This window comes from Corvus kubaryi, unplaced genomic scaffold (assembly GCF_017639235.1).
Source record: "Corvus kubaryi isolate FWS band 111438036 unplaced genomic scaffold, C.kubaryi_AGA036_p1.0 72, whole genome shotgun sequence".
NCBI classification, from domain to species: domain Eukaryota; kingdom Metazoa; phylum Chordata; class Aves; order Passeriformes; family Corvidae; genus Corvus; species Corvus kubaryi.
Window position 1 is genome coordinate 2,197,207 of NW_024582060.1, and position 24,673 is coordinate 2,221,879.

A 24,673-nucleotide genomic window follows, 5' to 3' on the forward strand; every position below is an offset into this window, starting at 1 on the left:
TGCCGGGATGAGGCGGCGCAGGGCGGCTCCGAGTTTCACTTTCTGTGCCTGCTCCCGGCCGAGCGGGAAATGAAAACTGCGCGGCGGGGCGGGCACTGCCTCTGCCTGACGCGGCGGGGCCGCCCCGCTCCGCCCGCCGCTCTCCCGAGTCCCGCTGCCCTCCCGCTGCCCGCGGCTCGTCCGCACCGCTCCGGCGCGGGCAGATGTGGTGTGCGAGCCCCCGCTGCCCCCTGTCAGCAGCTGCGCTGTGAGCTCCAGCTCGAAGCGCTGCTGGTCCTGCGGGAATTGGTAAGAAGCCTTTTTGCTGGTTTGTGAGATCGGATGCCAGAGGGGCAGTGTGTCAGGAGGGAAGGAAATAGAAAGAGAGGGAAATAACGGAGAGTAGGTTAGCAGCTGAGGGGGAAGTCTCCTTTCAGTTGCATCCCAGAGAAGTGTGGAGGTGATGCGCTCTCAGGTGCTTCCTTCCCTTCCTTCTTTTAAGGGTGGGTCGTGACACTGAATCCCTTCTGGAGCCCTTCATGGAGCACCTCAGGGGGACCATGGAAACATAGAATGGTTTGGGTTGGAAGGGACCTTGAAGATCTAGTTCCAACCCCCCTGCTGAGGCCAGGGACACCTTCCACTAGAATAGACTGCTCAGAGCCCCATCCTGGCCTCCCTATGCAGCCCACAGCCTGCCCTAGCACCATCTGCCCCCCAAGATTCCCGTGACGGGAAAGGAGCTGACAGGGAAGGGACGACAAGTGCCAGAGGTGGGAGCCATCCTCGTGGGGTGTGAAGAGGCAGCTGAGGGTTTGTCATGAGAAGCCAGTGTCTTGGGAGGGCAGATGGAGAGTGGAACAGGCCAGGGTGAAAGGGAAGATGCTGGGCTGGCTGAGGGAGGGTGAGAGTAGATGATAATGGGGTGGAGGGTACGAGGAGGGTATCACTGCTCTCTGTTCTCTGCCCAGTGCTGGTGCAGCCGCTTGGCTTGGCCAAGCCACGTGCGCTGAGGTACCGAGTCCTACCCCTGACATGAAACCAAGACGCTGCTTCTCCAGGGAGAGAGGAGAAATGGGGTTAGGAGGAGAGCCTGCTCCCCACTTCCTCGGCTCACTCACCAGTTGTTTTATATACTTGTGCAGGGAAAAGGAGGTCAAGTGCAAATCTTAGGAAGGCTGTATTTCTGATAGCTAAAACGAGGCGGTTCCAAGGGTTGGAAGTTCTGTTTGTGTCCCTGGTCCCACAGCAGGATTCCTGATAGGGGTGACTGGGAGAGAATTTCATAGAACCAGAGACACAAATCCTCCTGTATCCCACTGCACCTTCCTGCCCTAAGATCCCTAAGATCTTTCTACCTTTCCCTCAAGTCACCCAAAGCCATTTAGCCCTGTGCTTGGTCTTTAATCCTCCCTTTCCTGACAAAACATGCGTCTTGCAGGTTTGCTTTATCCCCAGTACATCCCCAGCTGTTGTGCAGCTACCTCTGTGCTGCCTGTCCCTCTCCTTTCTGTCTCTTTCCACATCCCCACTGCCTGTGAGCATCCCTTACCTTCTGGCTGATACTACACCAGCTAAACCCACCCGCCCGAGATGGGCTCCCATTCCAGCTCAGCTTACAGAAACCTGAACGCATCGTTAAATCATTTCCAGGAAAACAGGCAGCGTGTGTTCAGGCTCTGTTTCGGCAAGGGCGAAATCAGATGAAATTTCTCTTTTTCTGTGTAGCTGTTCTAATCACCGGGCTTGGGTATAAAAAGTCACGTTCTTGAATCTGTCTTTGAATGTCAGAGTTGATTTTTTTTTTTCCCCCTGAATAAAACTTCTCAGCAAATTTGACAATATTTAGTGACTCTTAGTGTGTGACACTTAGAGAGCAAAAGTAATCTTCAGCAGTAAACAATCAAAAGTACAGTTGGGAGTAAGTATACTTAAGCTTAAAGGTAATAATCGGGGAAAAAAATACATTTCTAGCTTCTCTGCCCAAATCTTGAGTAACTTTGATATTTGACACTGTTAGGCACAGTTAACCCAAAAACATGCTTTTAAAGCAAAGGTTTTCTTTTTTATGAAAGGCAGAATGAGGATTTTGCTTATTTTCCTTTCTTAGTAGCTTTTCTTCATTCTTTCAGTGCTTGGCCTTAGGCTGATTTTACGTGCTGTTTAATGTTTGTAGGATAATAATTTCTGAGCATTTATTTTGGTCTCCCCCCCTTCCCCGTGAATATCTGCTTTTTTCTGATTCTGTCTGCATGTTGGCAGTGGGCTGTTAGAAAGTTTCATTTTTGCATTTGAACTTTTACTATATTGTTTTGTCCATGTATTTTTGTTTTGCTTTAGTAGCTGAGTCACAGGAGACTGTCAGAATAATGGTCTGTTAAATCCTTCCTTTAAAATCAAGGCATTATAATGGTTCTCTTGCACAAACAGTTACTTTGCCTGTGATCACTTGAAGGAACAGAAAAAGAAACTGATATGTTGGTGCTTGAACGTCTTTCAAAATTACAGTCCAAAGTGTCACAGTAATGCTGTGACTCAGGCGCTTAAAACCAATGCTGGGGAGCCCAGTACAGAAACTAAACGTGCTTATCTGGTCAGGAGAGAAGGTGAAACTTGGCCTTTTGAATACTTGGGCTACTTTGTGTGATAAAACATTTCTTTTTCTAAACAGAGGAGTTTTGCAACATCTGCCTTTTGGGCAATTTTAATCATCTTATTTACCAAATCTTTTCAAACAGGGATACGTGGAGTTCCGTGGCTAGATGGAGCTGTTTCTGTGGAACTGAAGGCTCATTTATTTATTTAGCCACAAGAGGAAGACAGGATGAGCAATTGTCATCAGACTCCCTTTCTGTTCCCTTAGCAATAGCCCACATGCCTCAACACTCATGTTAATTCAAATATCCCAAATGCTGTTACAGTAATCTTACTGACTTTATTGATATTCCAGGCTGGGCTGGATGGGCCCCTCAGCAACCTGATCTAGTGGGTGGCATCCCTGCCCATGGCACGAGGGGTTGGAACTAGATAATCTTTAAAGTTCCTTTCCAACCCAAACCATTCAATGATTTTATGATTTCACCTTTTTCATAATGAAAATGTTGTGGACAAGTCCTGTGTTTTGGGATGCTCCCACTCTTTCTGATCTTTCTGTGTCTCTCTGCAGTCCTTCTGTCTTTGAACAATATTGTTGATGGGACAAAGAAGTGGGCGTCAAGAAAGAAGCAAGAAACCAGAGCTGGCATTAAGTGAGACCATGGAGGCAGAAACCGAAGTACGAAATAATGACGAGGAGACCAAAGAGGCGAAGGCCAAAAACCAGAGGCTGATATCTGTCTTTGGTGTGGCAGACTTAAAAAATGGTAATAATGTTTTGCCTATTCTTTGCTCTCATATTTTCTATTTCTAATGCCTGCTGTTCCATTCTCTGTCCATAGGCTTTATTTTCTCCTACTCCTTATGTCTTCACTGAGAAATATGCAGATGATTCTCATTTTGCCTTGCCAAGTAACCATGTTGAGTTTTTTGAGAATGGATTACATGGAGATCTCAGAGCTTTTTCCCTATTTAGCTCCATAAATTGGCCATTGCAGCTGAAAAGGCCTAGCTGCTGGCTCTGTCTCTTTCCAAACACAGCCAGCAGTGCTGGATTTGCTAAGCTATGGACTAGGACCTAGTTATTCCCCTCATACAGGCGACCTTTGCCTCTTGTTGTTCTATTTTATGTTTAGGTGTGTTATGAGAGGACTGAAGATAGAGGAACTGGGAGAAATCTGAGCATCATTAGCCAGGCTTACTTGGATTTTCCTGTCAGTTGCCAAACAAAACCCAATGTTACTTGCTTGAGCAACGGAAGAATAGATTGAACACGTTTCCAGCTCTGACCAAGGTGCTGGGCCTATCCACTGAATGCCTGAATATGCGCAAGAAGAGTTTGCCACTTTCAAATAATTTCCACTTTCTTTTCTTGTACCTATCCCCAGGCCTCACTTCCTCTTTTTCTACCCTACAGAAGCTATTGGACTGTACAACCTTGGACTGAGCTGCTGTCTGAACTCTCTGCTCCAAGTGTTCCTCATGAACATACGCTTCACAGGGATACTCCGAAGGTACCACCTGTTTGAGCTACCGGAGATATTTCTGTCGTTGCTGTGTTGTCTCCACTCCTTTTTCATATGGGATGTGCCCTTGAAGGCTTGCATCACCGAGGTGCTATGGGGATGCTTTTGTTCCCTCAGCGAGGTTTCTGCCTTGTTGTGTCTGTCATCTACAGACTAGGCCCTGCAAAGGGAGAAGTTGCAGTGTTCTGCCTTGTTAGTCATCTCTGGTTCACGTCCTGAACTGGGTCTTTCTGGCTTGTATCTCTCTTTTCCATAACAGGATGTAATTCTATTCCAGGTTTACTCAGAGGCCGTTAAAATAAAGGATGTGTCACATGTAGCCATATCCACTATTAATTTTGTCACTTTAAGCATGTAAACATAAACCTACTGCAATCCCTGGCCTCTGGGCCCTGTTTGCCCTGGCTAGCCCCTGATAGAGAAGAGTGGTGTTGCAGATCATGAATACATAGCATTACTTTGTTTTGCCTGGCTGTTGTCTCTGCATGCTTTTGAGGAGGTTTTGGGCTTCTGTCTCCCTACCAACCACACTAATAACTGGTTTGATTTGTTTTCAATTTACTCAGTTCCCTGCAGCTTTAATCATCTAAGTGGATCATTCCTATTCAGTCCTTTCTTATGTGCTCACTACGGTGCAGAGGAGAAAGAAGACAAATTACAGACGTGCAGAGATGAGAAGTGTCATAACTGGGCAAAGCTAAATAATGTAGACTGTAGGTTACCATGCTTATTTGAAGAAAGACTTAGAAAAACCTGTGGGCTACAATAAATTCACGGAGAATTAAAAGGTTTTGTTGGCATGTAGTTGAAATACAAGCATTATGATATATATGCCCATGAAATTTTGAGGGCATGTTGAGAATGAGAACATCAATGGGTGGGAGGCAAGAAAAGCTCTGAAATTGTCTGTAACTTATGTTGTTTCTAGAGGCCAGAAAGCACTTGAGGTCCCACTTGGCCTGTCCCTTATTCAGGAACAAACCAACTTAAAATTTTGGCCTTTTACTTTAGAACTGTCAGCCTGCACTGTGGGACAAGCTAGTGCAGGTGACTGCTTCCCCTTTTTCCTTCTTTTGCTGAAAATGTACCCATTCTGGTTCCTCTTGAGCTGCTGCCTCTGCTACTGACCTGGGCTCCTTCAGGTGTGATGTCTGGTATTTCTCCATTGTACAGCCTGATTACCACTGGTGTTGCTTCTTCCCCTTTCAGGATTGCAGTGCCGTCATCTCATGTGCAGAGGAAGAACAGTGTTCCGTACCAAATGCTCCTGCTCTTGGAGAAGATGCAGTGTGGCAAGTGCAAAGCTGTTAGTCCCACAGACCTGGCTTGCTGCCTTTCACTGCACAGGGTGAAATGTAAGTAGTGGCGCTGCCTCGTGCCCACCTCTGTCTGCAGACCAGGGTGCTCATCATCCACCACTTACAAGCAGTGCAGACTCCAACATCTCCTTCAGGAACTCAGAAATGTCAGGAGTTAGGTGCACAGAGACACAGTGCTCTTTGTAGCTGCCTCCCAGCTGTGAGTGCAATGCTGTGTCTTACTTGGGAAGAGAGGAGAAAAACCCTGGATGTATTTGCTGATGTCCAAAGGGTGGGAAGACTATCAGACTGCTAGAAGATCCAGCTATGGATACTGGCCAGGAGGAAAGGGCTGTGCAGGGCAGAGAGGCCAGTTCACTGTGTGATTTGTCTTGCTGTACTGGCATCATGATAGTGAAATAGCTGCTGTTACTTACTGGAAGAAGGGGATAGTGTGGAAAAGAGAACGAGTTCGCACAGATCCCCTTCCTGCTCCTTCTTATAAGGGCAGAGAGAAGAATTTTCAGGCTAAATCTCCCAAATGGTCAAAGTTCTAAAGGAGTGAGCTTTTTAATGCGTGGGTGGCCAGTGACAATGGGATGCCAAGAGTCTCTCTATGTGTACAAATACACAGGGTATAACCAAATACCCTTATCTTTATAGTATAAAAGCCCAAACAGGAGAGCACTGAAAGGGGAGGTGCCCTGACCTTTATGAAAGAGGAGCACAAGATAAGCTCAATATCCCTGCTTGCATCATTTTTCCCCTGACTCTGAGTGGCTTTGCAGTTAGCCATCTCTCTTCCAGTTAAAGAGAGATAAGGATCAAGGGGTTTATACTATCTGGTGTGTGAGACATATGGATAGGCCCTCCTGTCACTTTTATCTCAGTGCTCAGGACTAGTTTAATCCTTCATGGGGCATGAGGGGATGAGGGAAACAGGTGTGTGGAGTAATAAAGAATCTTCCCTGTATTGTTTCTAAGGAGGATTCAAAAGGGACTGTTCCCAAGGGCATGATAGGACATGTGACATAAAGGTGATAAGACAAGGCGTTATGGCTTGAAACTGAGAGCAGGTTTAGATTCAGTATTGGGAAGAAATTTTTTACTGTGGGAGTGGTGAGACACTGACACAGGATGCCCAGGGAAGCTGTGGATGCTGCATCCCTGCAAGTGTTCAAGGCCAGGTTGAAAGGTGTTTGCTGGTCTAGTGGAAGGTGGTTTTGCCCGGGGTGGGGGGAGTGGAACCAGATGATCTTTAAGGCTCCTTCCAACCCAAACCATTCTATGATGCTATGAAATATAACCCTCAACTCAGAGAGCCATCTGAGCCCTCCTTTGGTGGGTACTGAGTATCCTCTTGTCCCTACATCTGGTGACAAGGACACGACTTTTGCACTGGGTGGTACAAACCCTCCTGTCTTTTCCCACTGCCTGCTCAGGTCACAGTGGAGAAATTGCAGCTTGTGCCCAGTCTAAGCTCTGTCTGCAGGGACAAGAGACTGGATCTAATGGGGGACAACAAATTTCCCTTTGCCATTTGTGGGAAATCTGTGTTCGGTGCTGTTCATGATACTGATTGAGGTTGTGTTTTCTGTTTGTGCAGTGTTTGTGCAGCATGATGCTGCTCAGCTCTTTCTGACTCTCTGGAACTTGTTAAAGAAGCAGATGAAAAAGCCAGAGCTGGTAAGGATGAACCCTTGGCCCTTATCATGTGTAGTTTTCTCTGCTCCTTGAAGGATCCCATCCACTGGCAATTGACCCAAGTTAAATTTTAAAAATTATCCCCTCTCTCATTGCATCTTTCAAATGAGACAGAGAATCTTTGTTTCGTAAGCTTCGGTATTTTGAATCACAGTTAAGTTTTGCTCATCCTACTTTCAGGGCATGCCAGTCTCCATTCTAGTGGGAGAGCTGATTAATAACCAAAAGACTGATCTTTTTGCAGCACTGTATTTAGTTATATGTAATTTCTTTTTTTTCCCCCCCAAATTTCTGTAATTTGGTGTCTCTTGACACAGCTTTTCCATTCTTTGAAATCAGCCACGTGCACTTCATTATAATTAGCCACTGATAGTACATTATGTATACAACAGCTCCTCCCATGGGACTGGGAAGAGAAAAGTGACTCTTCCCTGACTGGCTGTCATAGTTTTATTAATACAGAAGACAGGCTTCTGTTGCAGTTTCAAGCAAAAAAGAACAATTCTGCATCAAAGCAGATATTTAACTGTCTGATCTTACAGGCTGTGTCTTTCCCTTCTGTTAGGGAACTAGGGGAAGGAGTTGTTCTCCTTTAAATTGTGGGAAGTACCCTGTCCACATAAGTCACTGTCACATCTTGGTTCCAACCTTGAAGCAATAACCTTGTTTGAAATGTGTGACCACATGGCCTTCCCCACCCATAGGGAAACAGTTCAGTTGTCTTCTTCATAAACCTTGTTTTGGCCTTTATTTTCACGCCTCCAGGTTGAAGAGCTGAGGGATTTGTACACAATCTGCATACAGGAGCATCTGGCCTGTCAGAAATGCTCTTTTGAAGTAAAGAGCAACAGCACCATGTTAACCCTTCCACTCCCAGTGTTGGATGCCAATTCTCACAGGCTGAAGACTCTGGTAAGTTTAGCAGCAGCACTGTTTCCTTAGGAGATGATTCCCCTCTGTTCACTGTGGGAGCCTTCTCTTGCAGTAGTGGTGTCTTCTGGGTCTTATCAAGAATCCTTACAGGAGTCTCTGTAGAGTGTCTGGGACTTCGAGGTGGTCTTTTCTCATTCACATTTCTTCTTTGTTTGGAGGAGCTTTAAAGCTCGCAAAAAACGTGCTTGCTTTGGGGACTGAAAAATAAAGGCTGTGAAGAGCTTTTCTAAAAAGAGTGCTGATTAAATACTCTGTAACAGACTCAAAGACTCAAACTACACAGTGATGTGCACCTGGGAGTCCTCAGGTACCACAGAGAGGTGCCCTAGGTAGCTCAGCATCCCTGTGTTTGCCCAGTGTCCTGTCACTGTGGAGTCAGTGCTGCTGTCGACATCCAGATGCAGCAGTGCTGGTGGCCTGTGTGTGTGCTGCTGGATACAGTGGATTTTTCAAATGCCAGTGGACCACCGGACCTTATTGATTCTCTGACCACTTTACAATGGTTCAGCATTAAAGAGCTTCTCTGAAAACCTCTAAGGCTTTGAAGTAGGTATAAAAGACACACATCAACACCTTCTCTGTGGAATATGTGGTGCTTTTTTTTTCCCCCCAACTAATGCAATCACAGCAGCAGCTAGGAGAAATGAGGTACCTATTTTTTTCAGGCTGCTAGGCAGTCTTTTGTCCTTTGAATAAAACACACCTTCTGTAGCTTTGCTGTTTTCTTGGACCCTCTGAAATAACATAGAAATAAAAATCCAGCTCGAAGGAATTCAGTTGAAAGAAATCTCCTCTGTCTTCTTAGGAGGAGTCTCTGCAATACTTCTTCCATCCAGAAGAGCTGACTGGTCAAAACATGTGTTTCTGTCAACAGTGTGGGAGGAAAACAACTTTTCTGCAGGTAATTGGAGAATTATTTCCCCATGTCTCACACCCAAAACTCCCTTTAGGACTGGGGAGGGTGGGGAAAGGACTCAACCATATCAATTGAAGAGGAGACCAGCAGAGCAGTGTCAGTGAGATATAAACCAGCACCTCAGATTTGTCAGCAGAGCAGTGTCAGTGAGATATAAACCACAGGCATCTTTCCTCCTGTTAGGAAGTTCCCTGTTGTAGATGTAGCTCTTGCCACAAAACAATACTTTCAAGGGTTTTAATAGAAGTCGGTGAGGGATGTAGCATTTCTGTGCCAGCAGAAAAGCTGTTGTTAGTTTATGTTGTGTGCCCACTGTGGGCCTTTGCACTGCTGTGTAGCTCCAGAGGTAGATAAGGATATGTCACTGGAGCTGGTCATACACATAAAGGTAGGATACTGTGATTTCCTTTCTTCCCTGCTCTCCCCAGTTCTTACAGTATGAGTCTCTGCCAGATGATGTATTGGCTGTTTCATGGAGAGCAGGTGCATTAAAGGGAGTGGTGTGTGAGGGAGGCTGCCTCAGCCCAAGGCTTGGAGGGGACTTTCCACAGCATTGTCACTGTTGGGCTGCCTCTGAGGCCACAAGGCATCCACATGTCTTGGTGGCAGCGGCAGCGATCCCAACAAAGGCAGTGCTGGAAGGAAGGAGCTGTCAGCCTTCTGTGGTCACATGTCACAGGAGGTTGATTTGTCTCTCCTCACCTTCCTAGTGCTACCAACCTGGGGCTAGGAAAGCACGTGAGAAATGAAGCAGCCCTTGAGGCACCCAAGGCTGGGTGCTGATCACACTAAAGCTGAAAACCTTGGTTATCACAGCTCTGTTACATGGGTGTGCCTTGTGTGCAGACAGGCTACAAAGGTTTGGCATCTGCTGTCCCATGGAACTGGCAAATATTCACCGGAGCACTGACTGCTCTCCATTCTACATGCACTGGGTGGCAATGGCTGTTTCCACCCCGCCTCCCCAGGGTTTGTTCCCTAGTTTTATACGGTGTTATTTATTGCTTTACAGAGCATGAAGCTCGTCCGTCTGCCACAGACTCTGACCTTGCACCTGAAGCGCTTCTGCTTTGAAAGATCATCTCACTCACACAAGCTAAGTCACTGCCTGCCATTCCCACAAGAACTTGACTTCAATGAAGTCTTGACAGAAAATCAGTGCCAAGCAGATGACAGTGAAAAGGTGAGATACTCCTAAGGCTCTGTTCAAAAAGGGCAGATTTTCTTCTCCTCTCTGCTCCAGTCTCATAAAAATTTAAGAGATCACACCTTGTCTCAGTTCTAAGTGCCTGTCTTAAAAATCTATGTCTCAAACTTTACCTGTGCCCAGTGTTGTCTCACATCCCATAGTTTTAACAGCTTCAGTTAATGTTCTGTGCTCAGATTAAATAACCAAAGGCACCAAAACTGGAACTTCCTGCCTTAAGGACAAAAGCCAGGCTTTGCAGATCTCACCTAAGACAGAAGAACTCTATTCCTGGTATTTCCCATGCAGTATTGTTGGTATTGTTGGCCACAGAGTTGGGTATTGTCGGCCACAACAGCTTTGCCAAGTAGCTGAGATGGATCTGCCCCACTGTGGGTCTGTTTCTCTTACTGGGAAATAACAAGGGGAAGTGTGGAAACAACAGAAGTCACCGCTGCAGGTTGGCTGTGGTGAACCTCTTTGCTGCTCCTTTGTTGTCCTGTTGCCTTTTTCACAGCCCTCTGGTCTCCAGGGAGGCTGCCAGCCCATAGCTGACAGGCAAAACTCTGAGGGTAAGAGCAAAAAAGGCAGGATACTCAGGGCCAATCTGATTTTTTTCCCCTTTTTCTTTACAAAATGCACGCCCTTGCTGCCCTGGCTGCTGCTTCTCTACAGTCCATGGCAGATGAGAATTGCTGCACTGAGAGTGACTCTTTGTGTCTCTCTGCAGGCTACCTGGCAGTACGAGCTTTTTGCTGTTGTGGCCCATTCAGGATCAAGCAGCTGTGGCCATTACTGTGCCTACATTCGAAGCCTCACAGAGTGTAAATGGTATTGCTTCAACGATTCTCAGGTTTGCCAGGTGAGCACATCAAGCCACGTTTCTTTTGTACCTTTCTGGATGCTCCTCCAGGTCTCATCCAGTCTGACTGGCTGCCAACTAAAGAGAACCAGGAAAGGAAACTGAGGCTGCAGAGCTTTGTGCATCTCTGCTACAGGATGCTCTGGGCTGAGGGCAGAGTGACTCTCACTTCTGTACTAAACAAGGCCTCAGGTTCTGCTTTGCCATTTGCTGAATACCCTGCTTGATGTACCCTACATCTGTTTAATGTATACGTTCAGAAGAGGAACTGCTTTTCCTCAAAGAGTAAAAGCAATAAACCAATTTATTGAAAGGTGTTAATTCCTGAAGTGCCACTTAAACCACTCTTCTGAGAACTGCTGGATGGTATGAGAATGTGTCCATCTCTTAAGAGTTCTTATCAGCCTCCTCTTGTGTGTGTTTCTTCTCTAGGTATCGTGGGATGATGTTAAATGCACCTATGGACATGCCAGCCTCTACTGGTATGCAAACATATCCCTGTTCTTTCCTGATGCTGCTCTGGACTTTGGAATGAGGGTAGCAAAGAGAGGGAAGACAAATGTTTTGGCCGGGATATTGCCTGGGGTGTAGTGGGGACACAGGAGAGGAGAAGAGGCATCCTTGTGCCCCAGTTACTCTGGTGGGACTGCATATGCCTATCCTGGGAGCCTGCAGGGTTGCTGAGCAGTCACAAAGTGGGCTGCAGGAGTGGTCTTGTTACTTAGGACTGCCCCTTGGACCCTCCTCTATCCTGACTGAAGTTGGATGTGTCAGTCAGGATTTCTCTGTGCTTTTTGTTCTGATGCATCATACGAGAATGAGCTTATAGGAGGGAGATAATCCTTCCTATAAACTACAGCACTGCCAGGGAATCTTGGGAACACTGGAGAGGACCAGCTTAGTTGACCTAAAGCTCAGAAAGCTGAGCAGGAGCAAACCTGGGATGTTACTTGCAACCTAGATCTTCAAACATACCTTGTGATTTGGTTTTTCTTTGCCTGCACAGGAGAGAAACGGCCTATCTCTTGATTTACATGAAAAAGAATCCTCAGTAGCCCCATGGAGGAGTATCAGAATGTCTCAGAAAGCTGTGCATTGTCCATGGAGCTCAGCACCTCTGTGCCAGTGTGGACATGTACAAGTGTTTAACAAGAAAGACATTCTGCACTCAGCAACCTCGGCCTTCACATTCATCTATGAAGAAAGAAGCAGCAGACACTCAACTAGAGAAAGGATCTAAGAACTGTTGCAGCTGGAAACTTTTTCTTTTGTGTATTTTTTTTATATTTATGTGATTTCCTCTTTAGAAGATGGTGAAGTTAGTCCTTGTCTCTGCTGCCTTACCGTTTTCCTTAATGCTGATGCCTGGGTTCCAGTCCAGGGGAGGTGTTTGGCCTGAAAGCCTGTGTGGTGTTCCAGGGAGGTGCGTGGTATGACTGGAGAGCTGTGGCAACCATACCTAGCCAGTAAGAGATCAAGACTTCCTTTGTCCTTTAGGCACCATTTAGATGCTGGCAAGCTGGGCAGGAGACCCAAAAAATCACCCCAGAAACAACTGGAGGAAGGATCAGAACTCTAACGACACCCACTCCTTAAAACCTCCCTGGAAATGAATCACTGCACGGGCTGAGATGTGTAGAGAAGTGTTTTAAATCAGAAGCTACTGGAGCAGTTCTGATTTACGAGATGAGTTTGCAAAAATTTGTGCAGGTGATTATTATTTCAGCAGGTTTATCAGGGGTTTAGATGCATTTTCTTTCCTGTAGAGGAAAATGTTCAGAGCAGCAGAGATTCTGAAGCTAATTAGTGATTTTGCACAACACAGGCCATACACAGGTGATAAGGGAAGTGAGATGCCTTGATGTGCTTGAACTTTTGGGATTTTCCTTAAGTATTCTTCACCTGGTTGCCACCTGGAATTGTCTTGCTCTCTCCTTTCCTTCTCTGCCCATGAAGTGGAAATGTCCCCCAGGTAGAAAAAGGCTCTGAAGAAAACAATTTTGTAAAGAAACTGAGTAATTTTAAAACCTCCTGTAGAGTCCTGTCACTCCGTGCTGCTGGTTCAGCCAAGGCAAGACCACACAGTTGGAGGGAAAAGGTAAGGAGAGCTGGAAAGGAAGGTTGGTGATATCTGACAGTGGGAACAAGAATGTTCTAAAGGCTCATCACAAGGCTGTATGGTGAGGAAAGTTAAAAATTTTGTGTGGCTTTTAAAGCACTCATGGCGTTAACTCTTGATGTGCCACAGTCTGGGAAGGGATCGAGGATCCCAGAAACAGATCTGGAAGTACCTACAGCCTAATATACTCCGTGACTGTATCTTTACAAAGGTGCTGTTTTTGTGGGACTGAGAAATTACAGAATTAGATTAATGTTATTATAGAAATTATATACAATTATAAAACTAAGGTAGATATTCTATGTGTATAACTTAATTTTATTTCGGTAGTGATGATGAAGTTCACAAATCATGTCCATTTTCTGTTGATATGTGGAAGGTGAATTGAGAAATCTTGGAGCATAGCTGTGAAATTACTCCTTCATGGCGTAGCAGGTATTTATTTCGCTGTATTAGCAAGGTTCATTATTCTGTTCAACTCTGTATTCGTATTATTTTTTCTGGGGTGAAAAAATCCCAGTGTATTATTTGTCATCAGGATGAGGAATTCTCAGCCTGTTCACCTTCAGGAATGCATTGCACTCTTTCTAAAGCATCTTGCAGTGGGTGAGTAAGAAAACCAAGTTTCTGTTTGCTTTTCCAACACTTCGCCTCTGTGAAGGAGCTGAAAAAAGCTGCACTTTCAGGAACTTTCAGGAACTGAGAAGTTGTTGGGATAAGAGACTGACATTTCTAATTAGCTATAACTTGAAATTTAAAAACTTATGCTTATGAAAAATGCCTTAAATGTGTCATAACCTTCCAGTGATGTGACCCATCAAGGAAACAACTGCAGAGACATATTTAAGAATCTTTTCAGTCAGTGAAAAAAACCATTTAATTTCTGTGAAAAGTAATCAGTGTTTTTTTGAATAAAATATTATGGGATACATTCCCTAGAAAATCAGTCTTGTGGTTTATTCTTGATCTGGTCTTCCTAAACACCCTGAATGCAGCTGGGAGGCTACAGGCCACATGCACAGAGGTGTGTGCTCGCATCAGGAGTTCAGGGTAGAGCTGCTGCCGGTGCTTAGCTCCAAGAGCCAAGGCAAACCAGCTAAACCTGGACACTTCACCCTTGTGCTGGAGGCACAATGAGTTTGTTTTCAGGTTTGCTTCCACGTGCAGATGGGCCATGGGGAGAGCAGGGTGGGGTGAGCAAACTCGGGTTTAAAAACTGCCCGACCTGAGCTGCTTTTGCAAAAAGTCACCTTGGCTGCCTCTGTGGCCACAGCAACGCTCAGCCTTGTGCTGGATAAAGTGCCCAGGAGTTGCTTTCATCTGAGGAGCTCCCTTCCAGCCTGGAGCCTGGGGTTCAGGGCTGGTGTGCTGCTGAATGGGCATAACACGGAGCGTGGTGGGCACGTGGAGTCCTCAGCTGGGGCTGCTGGCATAAAACAGCTCCCGGTGTTTCTGCCAAAAACACTTTTCTACCAAAGAACCACCAGGAAGGAGTGGGCATTATTTGTCCTATGTTTGAGTCACTGTGCAAATGAAGCCCAGCACCAATAGCAAGGGCCTTGTAAAGCCAGATAAAGCCAAGGGGTTGTGTGTGGAGAGATTATAGTAGATCCTGGTAAGTCCTTGTTTCCCTTTTTTTTGTTTGGTTTAGGATTACCATGCAGTAGCAAATTACACATTCTCTGCTTCATCTCTGCCAGACTCTTCCTCAGATTCATTATATTCCCCACCTTCAAGAACCACACAGAAAACCAGAAAAAAGAAATAAATACATCTAATGCATGTCTCACAGAGGTATAATTGCTAAAATGTCAATATGTAATTTACAAAATCAGTGAAGGACAGAGATGTGACAATGATTCAGAGAGTCATCAAAGATCTCTCCTTTTGTCACAAATAAGGAGAAAAACCATGTAAGGGAATGAAATATCCACGCAGCAGCCGTGGGCACTACAACTGCTGGTTAAACCCTGCTTTCATTGCAGAATTCAGGCCAACAGGCCTGGTCTTTTTGACCTCAGAAATAAAGTTAAAAGGGTTCTTCCAAACTGGGTGACCACTCATCGTACAGTGTCTGAGAGGAAAAGCCATGGGGAGCCTTGAGATCAAATATATATATATAAAAACCTGGGTGCCTGATGCAGATGAAGCTGTATTGGGAATTTTTTTAACAATGATTCTTCCTGTGGACACGTTTATGCTTCCTCCTGAGACAAACAGCTTTGTGGTGCCTTCTGGTGATGTGTTCAGGACAGGTGAGAGGAGAAATGGTTCTTGGGGCATGTGCCAACTCCCCAGATACCACTTTTCCTGCAGACAAGCAGACCATGGGGTATCCAAAAACCTGTAACCTCAGCCAGTGCAAAATTGCCAAAATTGCCACGATGAGCCCACTCAATAAATCCATGAGGAGCCTGCAATCAGTTTTTAAGCTCTTTGAAGGTTGAGATAAACCAAAATCCCTGCCTCCTCTTATTATAGCACTTCTGCCTGTATTTACCTTGTCTGCAGCCAGTCAGCAGGCAGGAGGGAGGAGCAAAGCTGATTTAAAAGGTTCTGCAAGAGACCACAGCCTCTCCTTGCCTGTGATGCTGGGAGGAGACTCTGCATGGCCACTTACCTGGAGCTGCCCACTCGTGGGAGGATGCCCATCCTGGGACTGGGGACCTGGCAGGTACCTGCTGGAGCTGGGGACCTCTGGTCAGGCAGGTGACACCAGCAAATTGCTGAGAATTGTGGTGTATTTTTTCACCAATCTTCTCTTCGGGTCAGGAGAATGCAGCAAATCCTCTGTGTGATGTTTCCTTTCGAAATACTCCAGGTAATGCAGGTATTTATTCCTGGCCTTCAGGAAATCTTTGGAGTGAGTGGAGGTAGTGAGTAGGTACAAGATTTTTCTTAGCTATGGAAAAAAATTACATACTACAAAAGTAAAAAGTTACGCCCAGCTTGTTTTTCTTTGTATTTTTGTTTTGTTTTGTTTTGCTTTTGGCACTGGGGATTAATATCCCAGCATGTCATGTAGGTGTCATCCTTGATGAGTGTGTGTAGATACAGGAACTTTAGGGGCAATAAGTGGATCTGGAAATGGGAATTTACAATAATTCCTTAGAGACTGAGGATAACTTATTTTTATGGCAGCAGATGAGTATGCAGCACTTTGCAGGACTATAGTTGGGGTGGTTCTTTACCTGCAAATGTTACCTAATGGATTTTCGGTAAGAGAGTAAGTTCAAGAAGATACTGAATTATAAATGTAAAAGGAGTCAGGAAATGAGCTGAAAATTTTAAGAAACTGATCTTCTTAAGAAAGATAAAATGATAAGAAAAGTAGATTTTCCCCTGGATCTGAGACTGGAAACAAAATATGTCAAACCCCAATTTCCCAACTCCATGAAACACTTTGCCAGTCACCATAAAAATATCTGAAATTCTTGCCATATTTTTGGGTCAGCTGATGCTAATCAGCATTTAACTTTATGTGCACAAAGGGGAGTGAGTTTGTTTAACCCTTTCAGTCTTTATGATGACAAAGGACACTAAGAAGGCTGAAGTAGCTGAAGTTGGCTTTAAAGACCAAAGTGTGGCTTGTGGGGGGCCTCTTAGGGCACAGCGCTGTGGTGGGGGAGCTCTCTGAAGGAACGTGCCAAGTTGCTGATAGAAACTGGTTAGGACTAAGTAGAAGGAAAATTTTGGGCACATGATCCCTGCCACCACAAAAAATGTCTTCTGTTATGTAATGAAAACAGGGCCCAAGCCCATGGTGATTATTTCATTAAAGCTATTTGATTTCAAGGTTCCCACAGCAGCCTCGGCGTTACCCAGCAGCTCTGACTCGAAGCCCTGCTCGGTGAGCACCTTGTGAAATGAAACAATGGATTATTTTTTCTGAGAAACATCTCACATGACAGAGTTTTATGTAACCTCAGGGTGTGTTGCTGCCTTTGCTCTCCACTGACTCCTCCCCTCAAAAGTGCTCCCAGTCACTCCTGTGTGGCAGCTTTCCCAAGCTGCAGCAGCACCCAGAGATGAGGTGCTCCAAAATGCCAGCATTTGGCCACTGCTAGCCTGTTTCCCCATGCCTCCTTCCCCCTGCTGCCCTGGGAGGCTCACCTGTAGGAAGGGATGGGATGGGGAAAGGGGCTAAAAAAAAGAAAACTTACTGTAAAACTTGCAGCTGGCTATTTAGTTGTGCATAGCCTTTTGGGGAAAAAAATTGCTACATTTTCTGTGTTTTTGTTGTTGTTAATTTAGGTGAACCAACTAAACACCCTTTGACTGGAAAAACTTGGAGAAGTAATATAATTTAAAATAAAAAAGTACATGGGAGGTGGTCATGGTTTTGAATCATGTTTCTGTTTGGAGTGCCTTTTTCTGGATTCAGTCATCAAAGAACTCTTCAGTGTCTCCAAGCCAAATATCTGAAGTGATTTATTTTGCTATTAAGTACCAAATGTGTATTTTACCCGGGAGGTGGCACTGTCTGTAGTGTTTTGAGTCCCCTCACCTCCCTGTCCTGTGTCAACAAGAGCTGGATTGTTTTTGTGCAGGGCCAGCACGCATTCCAGACGCGATTGGTTTCCTCATGTCACCAGCATGCCACACTGAGGTTGCGTTTAATTTCTGGGGAAATTAGAACTTATTTCAAGATAGCCTCGTGTCCCAAGGTGAACTTCCAATCCTTAGAAAAGGGCAGATCATCTCAGGCACCTCATCAGTGACTCCCTCGGCCACTTGATTTCACAAAACTAATGAAAGCCAGATCCAGACTGGAATACCTCGTTATTTGGGGGCTTAAAGACGCCAGATTTGGAGAACAGCAAACTTCTTAATCTGCTATTTAGCAAATCACAGGCTTCTCTTCTGGTTTCAGTCTCTCCAGGGAGCAGCAAGAGGCGCGGTGAAGTTTGCCATCGATGTTGGGTACCGCCACTTTGACTGTGCCTACATGTACCAGAACGAGAGCGAGATCGGGGACGCGCTGCGGCAGAAACTTCAGGAGGGCGTCGTGAGGCGAGAAGAGCTCTTTATTGTCAGCAAGGTGTGTCCTTGGATAGTGTGTCTCACGTGAGGCCAGCTCTCGGGAGGAGAGACAAGGTCCCGACATGGAAAGTGCCACGGGATGAAGCTGGTCGGGGAATTAACTCCTCTCTGTCGGGGCAAAGCATTTGTGGATGGTGGCGGGGGGAAGGAATAGGTCAACCCTTGAGAAACAAAAGGCTTGGTTTGAGAGGGGTTTTTTTGTAGTCCACATCCATTGTCAGCCATGGAGACAGGAACTGAGGCCGTGCTCTCGGTGGCCTCTGGGATAGGAAGCAGGGCTATTGTATTCGTGGTCACTCCCGCTGCGCCGCCGGCCTCAGCCTGTCAACTCCTGTATGTTATGCTTTGTTTTGTTTTTTCCCCCAGCAACAATGGTAGGAAAAATCAAGTAACTTCTATCTGCTGGAAGCTGGCGGGTCGATTTTCACCAGGTTCACTTATTTTCTTTGTGATAATTGTTGGAATTTCAGAGTATCTCATTCTCATTTTACTCACTTGACCGTACCACAAATAAAATCAGGTGCACACAAGTGGCACTTCCTCAAGACGAGAAGATGTGCCACATCCTGAGCTGCCTCTGTGTCTGTGCCCTCCATTTCCCTGCCAGGGATGCTCTGCCACTGCGAGGGCAGGAGAGCAGCTCCCAGGCTATGTGTTCCCCCACAGCTGTGGTCCACCTTCCATGAGAGATCCCTGGTGAAGGAGGTGTGCCAGAAAACACTTGCTGCCCTCCAGCTGGATTATTTGGATCTCTACCTGATGCACTCTCCCATGGGATTCAAGGTATTGTGACTTTAACTCCTGGGTTCCATCTGTCAGGGCTCTGCCCCTTTTGCCTTTGGGACCAGACATGTCTTTAGTCCTCTCCAACGAGGAGTGTTGGTAAACCTCATTAGGACCTCAGGAGGAAAGGTAAGGTCCTGGCTGCTTAAACTAGCTCTTGTAGTACAAAAAACACCTTATTTTACCCTGCACAGCATTTCCAAGTCATGGACCAAATTACCTTCCAGATCACATTCCTCTTACAGTGTGGGGTTTGGCTGCCATTTCCTTATCCAGAATCAAACAGTTGTGATTTACTTAGTTCTGATTTTTCTCTTCTCTCTCTACCTCCAGGTTAAATAAATCCTTGTTTCCCCATCATGTCACCTCCCTGGCCTTCTCCCAACCCGACTGAGGCACACAGAAGTGCCTGCCCTTCCTCTGCCTGCAGGACAGAGTCTCAAGAGGCAGATTTTCTTGAAGATGACTCTGTTGGTACAGGTTACTTGTGAGGCCATGTCTCACCCCACCACAAACAAAAGTCAGGATATCCAGCTCAGTCTCCAGCTCCACTTGCTTGCCCCAATTTCTAAGTGATTTCTTTAAGTACTTATAATTCAGCTGACCTTAATGTTGCTTTTCTTTCGTGCTGATAGGCAGGAGAGGAGCTATTTCCTGCAGATGGAAACGGCATGATCATTCCCAGCGATACACATTTTCTGGATACGTGGGAGGTACATTCATTTACAGGCCAAAAATATCTTGCTAGTTTGAAATAACAGCCTGAAAACTCTAAGCTTTCCACTGTGGGAATTGTTCTGAGAGAATTTCTGACATGAACTATTCGAGATTGCTGATTTCTCTGTGTCCTTGGGCTCCTTTTTGTGTCACTGTGCCAAAATTTAGGTATTTTTATATCCACTGCTTACTAAACTGGCTGGGTTGGCATGACAAGAGGAAATCTTTGACTGTGTGTGTACCCTGCAGTGGCTTGAGCCAGCAAATGCTGTCGCTCTAGTCCCTACCCCAACTCTCTGGGCAATTTTTGGTGGCTTTAATTGTAGCTATGCTCATCTCTAATTGCACCTTAGCTGTCCAGACCCCAGGAAAGCCAACATGCCTTTGCCAATGTACCAGAGCACCCAAATTTCCATCTCTAGAAGGTGGTGGAACTTGGCCGAAGTCCTTTGCTAAGCTCTGTGTGCAGCACAGGCTGTGTGGGAGACCAGACTTGGGTGTGAATTCAAATTCCTGCTTGGCCAATGCTTTGGGCTTCCTTTCCCTTCCACTCCCACCGTGTGCTCAGCACAGCCAGGCCAAAAGCAGACAAGAGACTCACCAGAGTCAGAAGAATTCACTGATGCTTTTTGCCTTCTGTCAGATGAAGAATAAGGCACATTTTTGTAAAGGTGGATGTTTCAGGTTGCTGCTTATGACAGCAACTTCAAATGAGAATTATCTCTGCTTTGGAAGAAGGGTGTCTTCTGCTCTAAAGGCTGGTAGTAGATTATTTTTCCCCTGTTTCTTTTCTGCTGGAGGTGGCAATCTAATTAGGGCTGTCTGGCTGTTTTATTGCTCATTAGTGTGAAAGAAAATAGGTGATGGAGGGGGAACACAGCGCTGCTTATGCTGTCATCCAGCTGCTAAAGGGCACATCTCTCTTGGGAAATTAATCGGTGTTGATGATCAGTATCCATCCTGTTCGAGCTGTCTCGTAACAGCTCCTTGTTGAGCTGCTCTGTTCTAAATAAGGTGCTTTTTATTATGGGATGAGTATTTGGCTAGCTGAGGAATTACCCTAAAAGAATCTCTTTCATCTGTATGAAGGTTACTGAAATCATAACAGTGTAGTGCTTGTGTGAATATTGCTGTTAGTTATCTGTATGGTGACACATGATGTGAGTTCACATACTCTTCTAATGGCACAGCACAAGAGGACCCCAGCCAGGAAGATTTTTACCACTGAAGATAAAGATGAAAGAACTTAATTCAATAGGAATTCCGACTCTGTGGTGTTTCTAGGCTATGGAAGAGCTCGTGGATGTGGGAATGGTGAAGGCTATTGGAGTCTCCAACTTCAACTGCGAACAGATCGATAGGCTCCTGAGCAAACCAGGCTTAAGACACAAACCTGCAAATAACCAGGTAAATTGTCCTCCAGCTCCTCAATACTGACATCACACCTGTCTGGGTGTTGCACTGGATGCAACATCTCTTCAAAGTCCCTTACAAACCCCATGCCTGCAAAGAGAACCACCTTTTCACATCAGCTGACATGGCACTTGGTAGGTCACCACAGTGATGCTAAACCTTGAAGCGCCTTCTGCTTCTGAGAGGTGAAACCTAATTTTTTAATTTTATTTTATTTTTTTGAGATTGAGAGCCACCCCTATCTTCCTCAGGAAGAGCTGATTAAGTTTTGCCAATCCAAAGGGATCTCTGTCACTGCATACTGTCCCCTTGGAGCACCCAACTGGCCAGGGTAAGAATGTTTTGTGAGATTTCCTTCTTAGATGTAGATTGGAGTCAATGCAGTAAACCAGCCTTAGGATGTGGATGAAACCTCAGAGAATGACTACTGTAATCAGAAAAAGATTTACTAATTCATTGAAAATCACACCCACAGAAACCTCACACTTACTGTGATATTCAGTCCACTAATTCATACCCATGCTGCTACTACAGTTTCGTATTTCGAAGAAAAAGGATCAGTTGGTTGATGAAAGCAGAGATAAGAATTCTTGACTGAGCTTTGGTGAGCTTATTAAACATGTAGGAGAATTTCTGAACTAAAAAAACCCCCACCCACAACAAACCAAACAAAAACCCAAAGCAGCAGATGCTTACGAAAATAGCAATTTTGCAGTCCTGCTGAGACAAAGGGATTAAGTTTTTAAATGGGTAAGTTGCAGAAATTTTGCTTTTACTCCCATCTTCATGGCTTTCTCTGACCCAGGACAGGGCATTTGCCAGAGCAGCTGTGCTTGTGAAGGACAAGATGAAATTCTTGGGATCCAGATCAAAGAAATTCCCAGCCTGATCCCAGGCTGGACAGAAATGTGTTACAGTGACCTGTTTTTACTAGAAACTACAGGCCTCTTCTCATGTGCTCACTTGTTGTACAAGAAGAGAATGAAGGAACTAAAGTAACAAGATGTTAAATTAAAGGGTGCAAGATGATGCTTTTTAATCCTTTAAATAACATTCTTATCACACAGGGCTTGAGAGAGAAGACAACAGGGCATTCAACTGCTGAAATCTGTTTTTTACTTTCACAGGTCCAAGCCTGACCATATTTCCCTTTTTGATGATCCTCAAATTAAAGAAATTGCTCTCAAGCACAACAAAACGGCAGCTCAGGTTAATACTGGTCAGAGTTATTTCCCCTGCTGACATGTATTTTTCCCACCTGTGCTAAAGTAACTATTTACAGAGGTATTATGGAACAATAAGATGGAGTTCCAGCTGTGTCTTGTACACAGTTTAATGCTTTAGAAAAATATCCTTTCTACCTTAGTTTTAGTGATGAATGGAAGATTGCCAGTGGCTTTGGGCTTTAACTGGCACACTGGCTGCCCCTCCACACAGCATCCCTGCCACTCCTGAACTCTTGCTCAATGCACGCCCATGTTGTCATCTCAGCTTCAGAGATGGATAAGGATTTAATGAGCTCATGGCGTAATTAGGAAGGGTTTAGGTAGTGCTTCTCCTCTGTGAGCCCTCTCTGATTACCAGTAGAGCTGCTCTGTGTAACCATGCAGGCACCTTTAGTTTTCAGCTTTCAGAAGGCAGGCAGCGCTTCTCATCTGTCAATTCCCTGTGTGCTCCTGCAGGTGCTTATCCGGCTCCAGATTCAAAGAAACTTGAGTGTAATTCCCAAATCTGTCACTCCACAGCATATTGAAGAAAATTTTAAGGTAAGATGATACCTTACAGAGTCATTAATGGTATTAAACTACACAGGAAAAAACCCCCACTCTGCCAAGGGTACAAACTACCGGCAAAACCCTTGTCAGATACCACTTAGGTTAATACTTTATGAATGCAAAAAGTCACTTTGAAAGTAAGGAGCCAAGTCTTGCTTTGAACACATCAGGTAAGAGCTGAACTCTTCCACGTTGTGATACAATTACAATGCAGGCAGACCCAACCAGCACTGTAACCTTACACATTTATTCATTGCTCTCCCCACATGGGTGCCCGTTGCACACCTCCTAGTGCTTCAGCCTGCTTTTGGTACTCTTTTCTGCAAGTAGACTTTCTTGTCTCATTGCAAACTGCAGTAACACAGCTGTTTGGGACCTTGCTGCAGGTGTTTGACTTTGAACTGACTGAAGAGGAGATGGAGACCCTCCTTGGTTTCAAGAAGCGCTATCGCATCTGTGCATTAAGCGAGTGAGTAGCTTTATCCTCATGCAGGCTTTGCAAACAGACACTGTCTGACAGCCTCACTTAAACATAAAGAGAGGGAGCCTTAGCCAACACCTGGTCACCTCTGCTGGAATCTCACACTTGGGTTTATTAGAGCACTGCCTGTCCTGTACAGGTTGGGAACACTGGGACTTCTGCAGGCACAACGTTCTTAAGATGCCCTGTACTGGATGCATATTAAACTGCTGTCTGAAAATCCAAATCAGCTGGAAATTCCAAAATAAATAAGCAGCACTTTTTCCCCTGGTTTTCTTTGGCTCCTTTACATAAGGGACAGTCAGAGTAAATAAACTCCATTTTAAGAATGAGCGTTGTAAGGGTTTTTTTTTGAAGGGAAGAGCTGGGCCTATGTACTCCTGCCAACGTTATTAAGGCAGTGCCTGGCTAACAGAATGGTTAGATACAGGACTCACCAAGATCTGCATTTTACTCAGTTTTCCCAGATTACCCACTTGCCTAACAGCATGCTGTGGGCTTGGGAAGTCCCAAGAGAGAGGTTTAATATCTCAGGGAACTTTGGCAATTTCAGCTGTGCAAAGGATACATTAGCCTTTGAGAAGCAGGTCACTGATACATGCAAAGGTTACAGAGCATGCACTGCCACTGCCCTGGGTACACTAGACAGACACACATGTTCTTAATGTAGTTCAGTTTCAGTTCTTTTACCAGGGGAAAAAAGCTTTTCCTTAAAACTACACCCTTACAATGTTAATCATGCTTCTCTTTTTCTAGATGCAAAAATCACAAGGACTATCCTTTTTTTGAGGACTGACATACACATCACCTTCAGATCTTCCGGGGATCCAGACTATTTATTGTTGTTTCAAGCAATGTGCAAGAGTTCGTGTATTAATTCACTACAGACATGGAATATGTATTTAAAAATGGGAGAAGGGAGCTCACAGGCATTCTGAAGAGTAATCTTTGAACATGGATGCATTTGCTTCCCTTTTTATCAACCAGTTGTATCAGTCCTTTATCTGCTCTTGTAACCCAAGTTTCAGTTGCAGCAAAATATACATTCTATTTTAATTTAGTAATGATAAAGAAGTTTAATAAACCCATCTATTTGGATTAGTGGAAAGCAGTCTTTGTCATAAATATAAATCCTACAAAGTTTAGAGAAAATTTCTCTGATCAGAGATACATACACTATCTTTTAATTGTCATTATAGGACAATCCATATAACACCAGAAGATCTCAATGAGCTGACATGCTGCTTGAGATGCTTAGTTCAGTAATTTCAGTGTAACAGACTGAAAGCTCTTTAGAGGACACTGCTGAATTATGATTCAGGAGCTCTTAATGAGGTTTCCTA

At 45.0% G+C, this 24,673-nt stretch overlaps 2 protein-coding genes across 3 annotated transcripts; both read left to right on the top strand.

Annotated features, from left to right (window-relative positions):
• The first annotated feature begins 140 nt into the window (after nucleotides 1-140).
• On the top strand, nucleotides 141-13,885 carry USP18 (ubiquitin specific peptidase 18). Its single transcript, XM_042050342.1, has 11 exons — nucleotides 141-288; nucleotides 3,146-3,341; nucleotides 3,992-4,088; nucleotides 5,310-5,455; nucleotides 7,005-7,084; nucleotides 7,868-8,014; nucleotides 8,841-8,936; nucleotides 9,964-10,134; nucleotides 10,868-10,999; nucleotides 11,432-11,481; nucleotides 12,006-13,885. Exons 2-11 carry the CDS (start codon nucleotides 3,173-3,175, stop codon nucleotides 12,052-12,054), a joined length of 1,137 nt encoding a protein of 378 aa, XP_041906276.1. The 5' UTR covers nucleotides 141-288; nucleotides 3,146-3,172; the 3' UTR covers nucleotides 12,055-13,885.
• Nucleotides 13,886-15,693: 1,808 nt separating this feature from the next.
• On the top strand, nucleotides 15,694-24,438 carry LOC121675182 (aldo-keto reductase family 1 member B1-like). 2 transcript variants are annotated; one of them, XM_042050340.1, is made up of 11 exons: nucleotides 15,700-15,792; nucleotides 15,891-15,948; nucleotides 17,992-18,159; nucleotides 18,828-18,944; nucleotides 19,580-19,657; nucleotides 20,946-21,068; nucleotides 21,299-21,405; nucleotides 22,202-22,283; nucleotides 22,757-22,840; nucleotides 23,236-23,318; nucleotides 24,087-24,438. In XM_042050340.1, exons 1-11 carry the CDS (start codon nucleotides 15,707-15,709, stop codon nucleotides 24,124-24,126), a joined length of 1,026 nt encoding a protein of 341 aa, XP_041906274.1. In that variant the 5' UTR covers nucleotides 15,700-15,706; the 3' UTR covers nucleotides 24,127-24,438. The 2 variants fall into 2 exon arrangements, with proteins under 2 accessions (XP_041906275.1, XP_041906274.1); XM_042050341.1 differs by lacking the exon at nucleotides 15,891-15,948 and having other exon boundaries at nucleotides 15,694-15,792.
• Nucleotides 24,439-24,673: the final 235 nt, after the last annotated feature.

Coding starts and splice junctions, on each gene's coding strand:
- USP18 (XM_042050342.1), top strand. CDS start 3,173: ATGGGACAAAGAAGTGGGCGTCAAGAAAGAAGCAAGAAACCAGAGCTG. Junction 5,456..7,004: donor TTCACTGCACAGGGTGAAAT/GTAAGTAGTGGC, acceptor CTGTTTGTGCAG/TGTTTGTGCAGCATGATGCT. Junction 8,015..8,840: donor CTCACAGGCTGAAGACTCTG/GTAAGTTTAGCA, acceptor CTGTCTTCTTAG/GAGGAGTCTCTGCAATACTT.
- LOC121675182 (XM_042050340.1), top strand. CDS start 15,707: ATGCTGGGAGGAGACTCTGCATGGCCACTTACCTGGAGCTGCCCACTC. Junction 15,793..15,890: donor TGGGACTGGGGACCTGGCAG/GTACCTGCTGGA, acceptor TCTTCGGGTCAG/GAGAATGCAGCAAATCCTCT. Junction 22,841..23,235: donor ATATTGAAGAAAATTTTAAG/GTAAGATGATAC, acceptor ACCTTGCTGCAG/GTGTTTGACTTTGAACTGAC.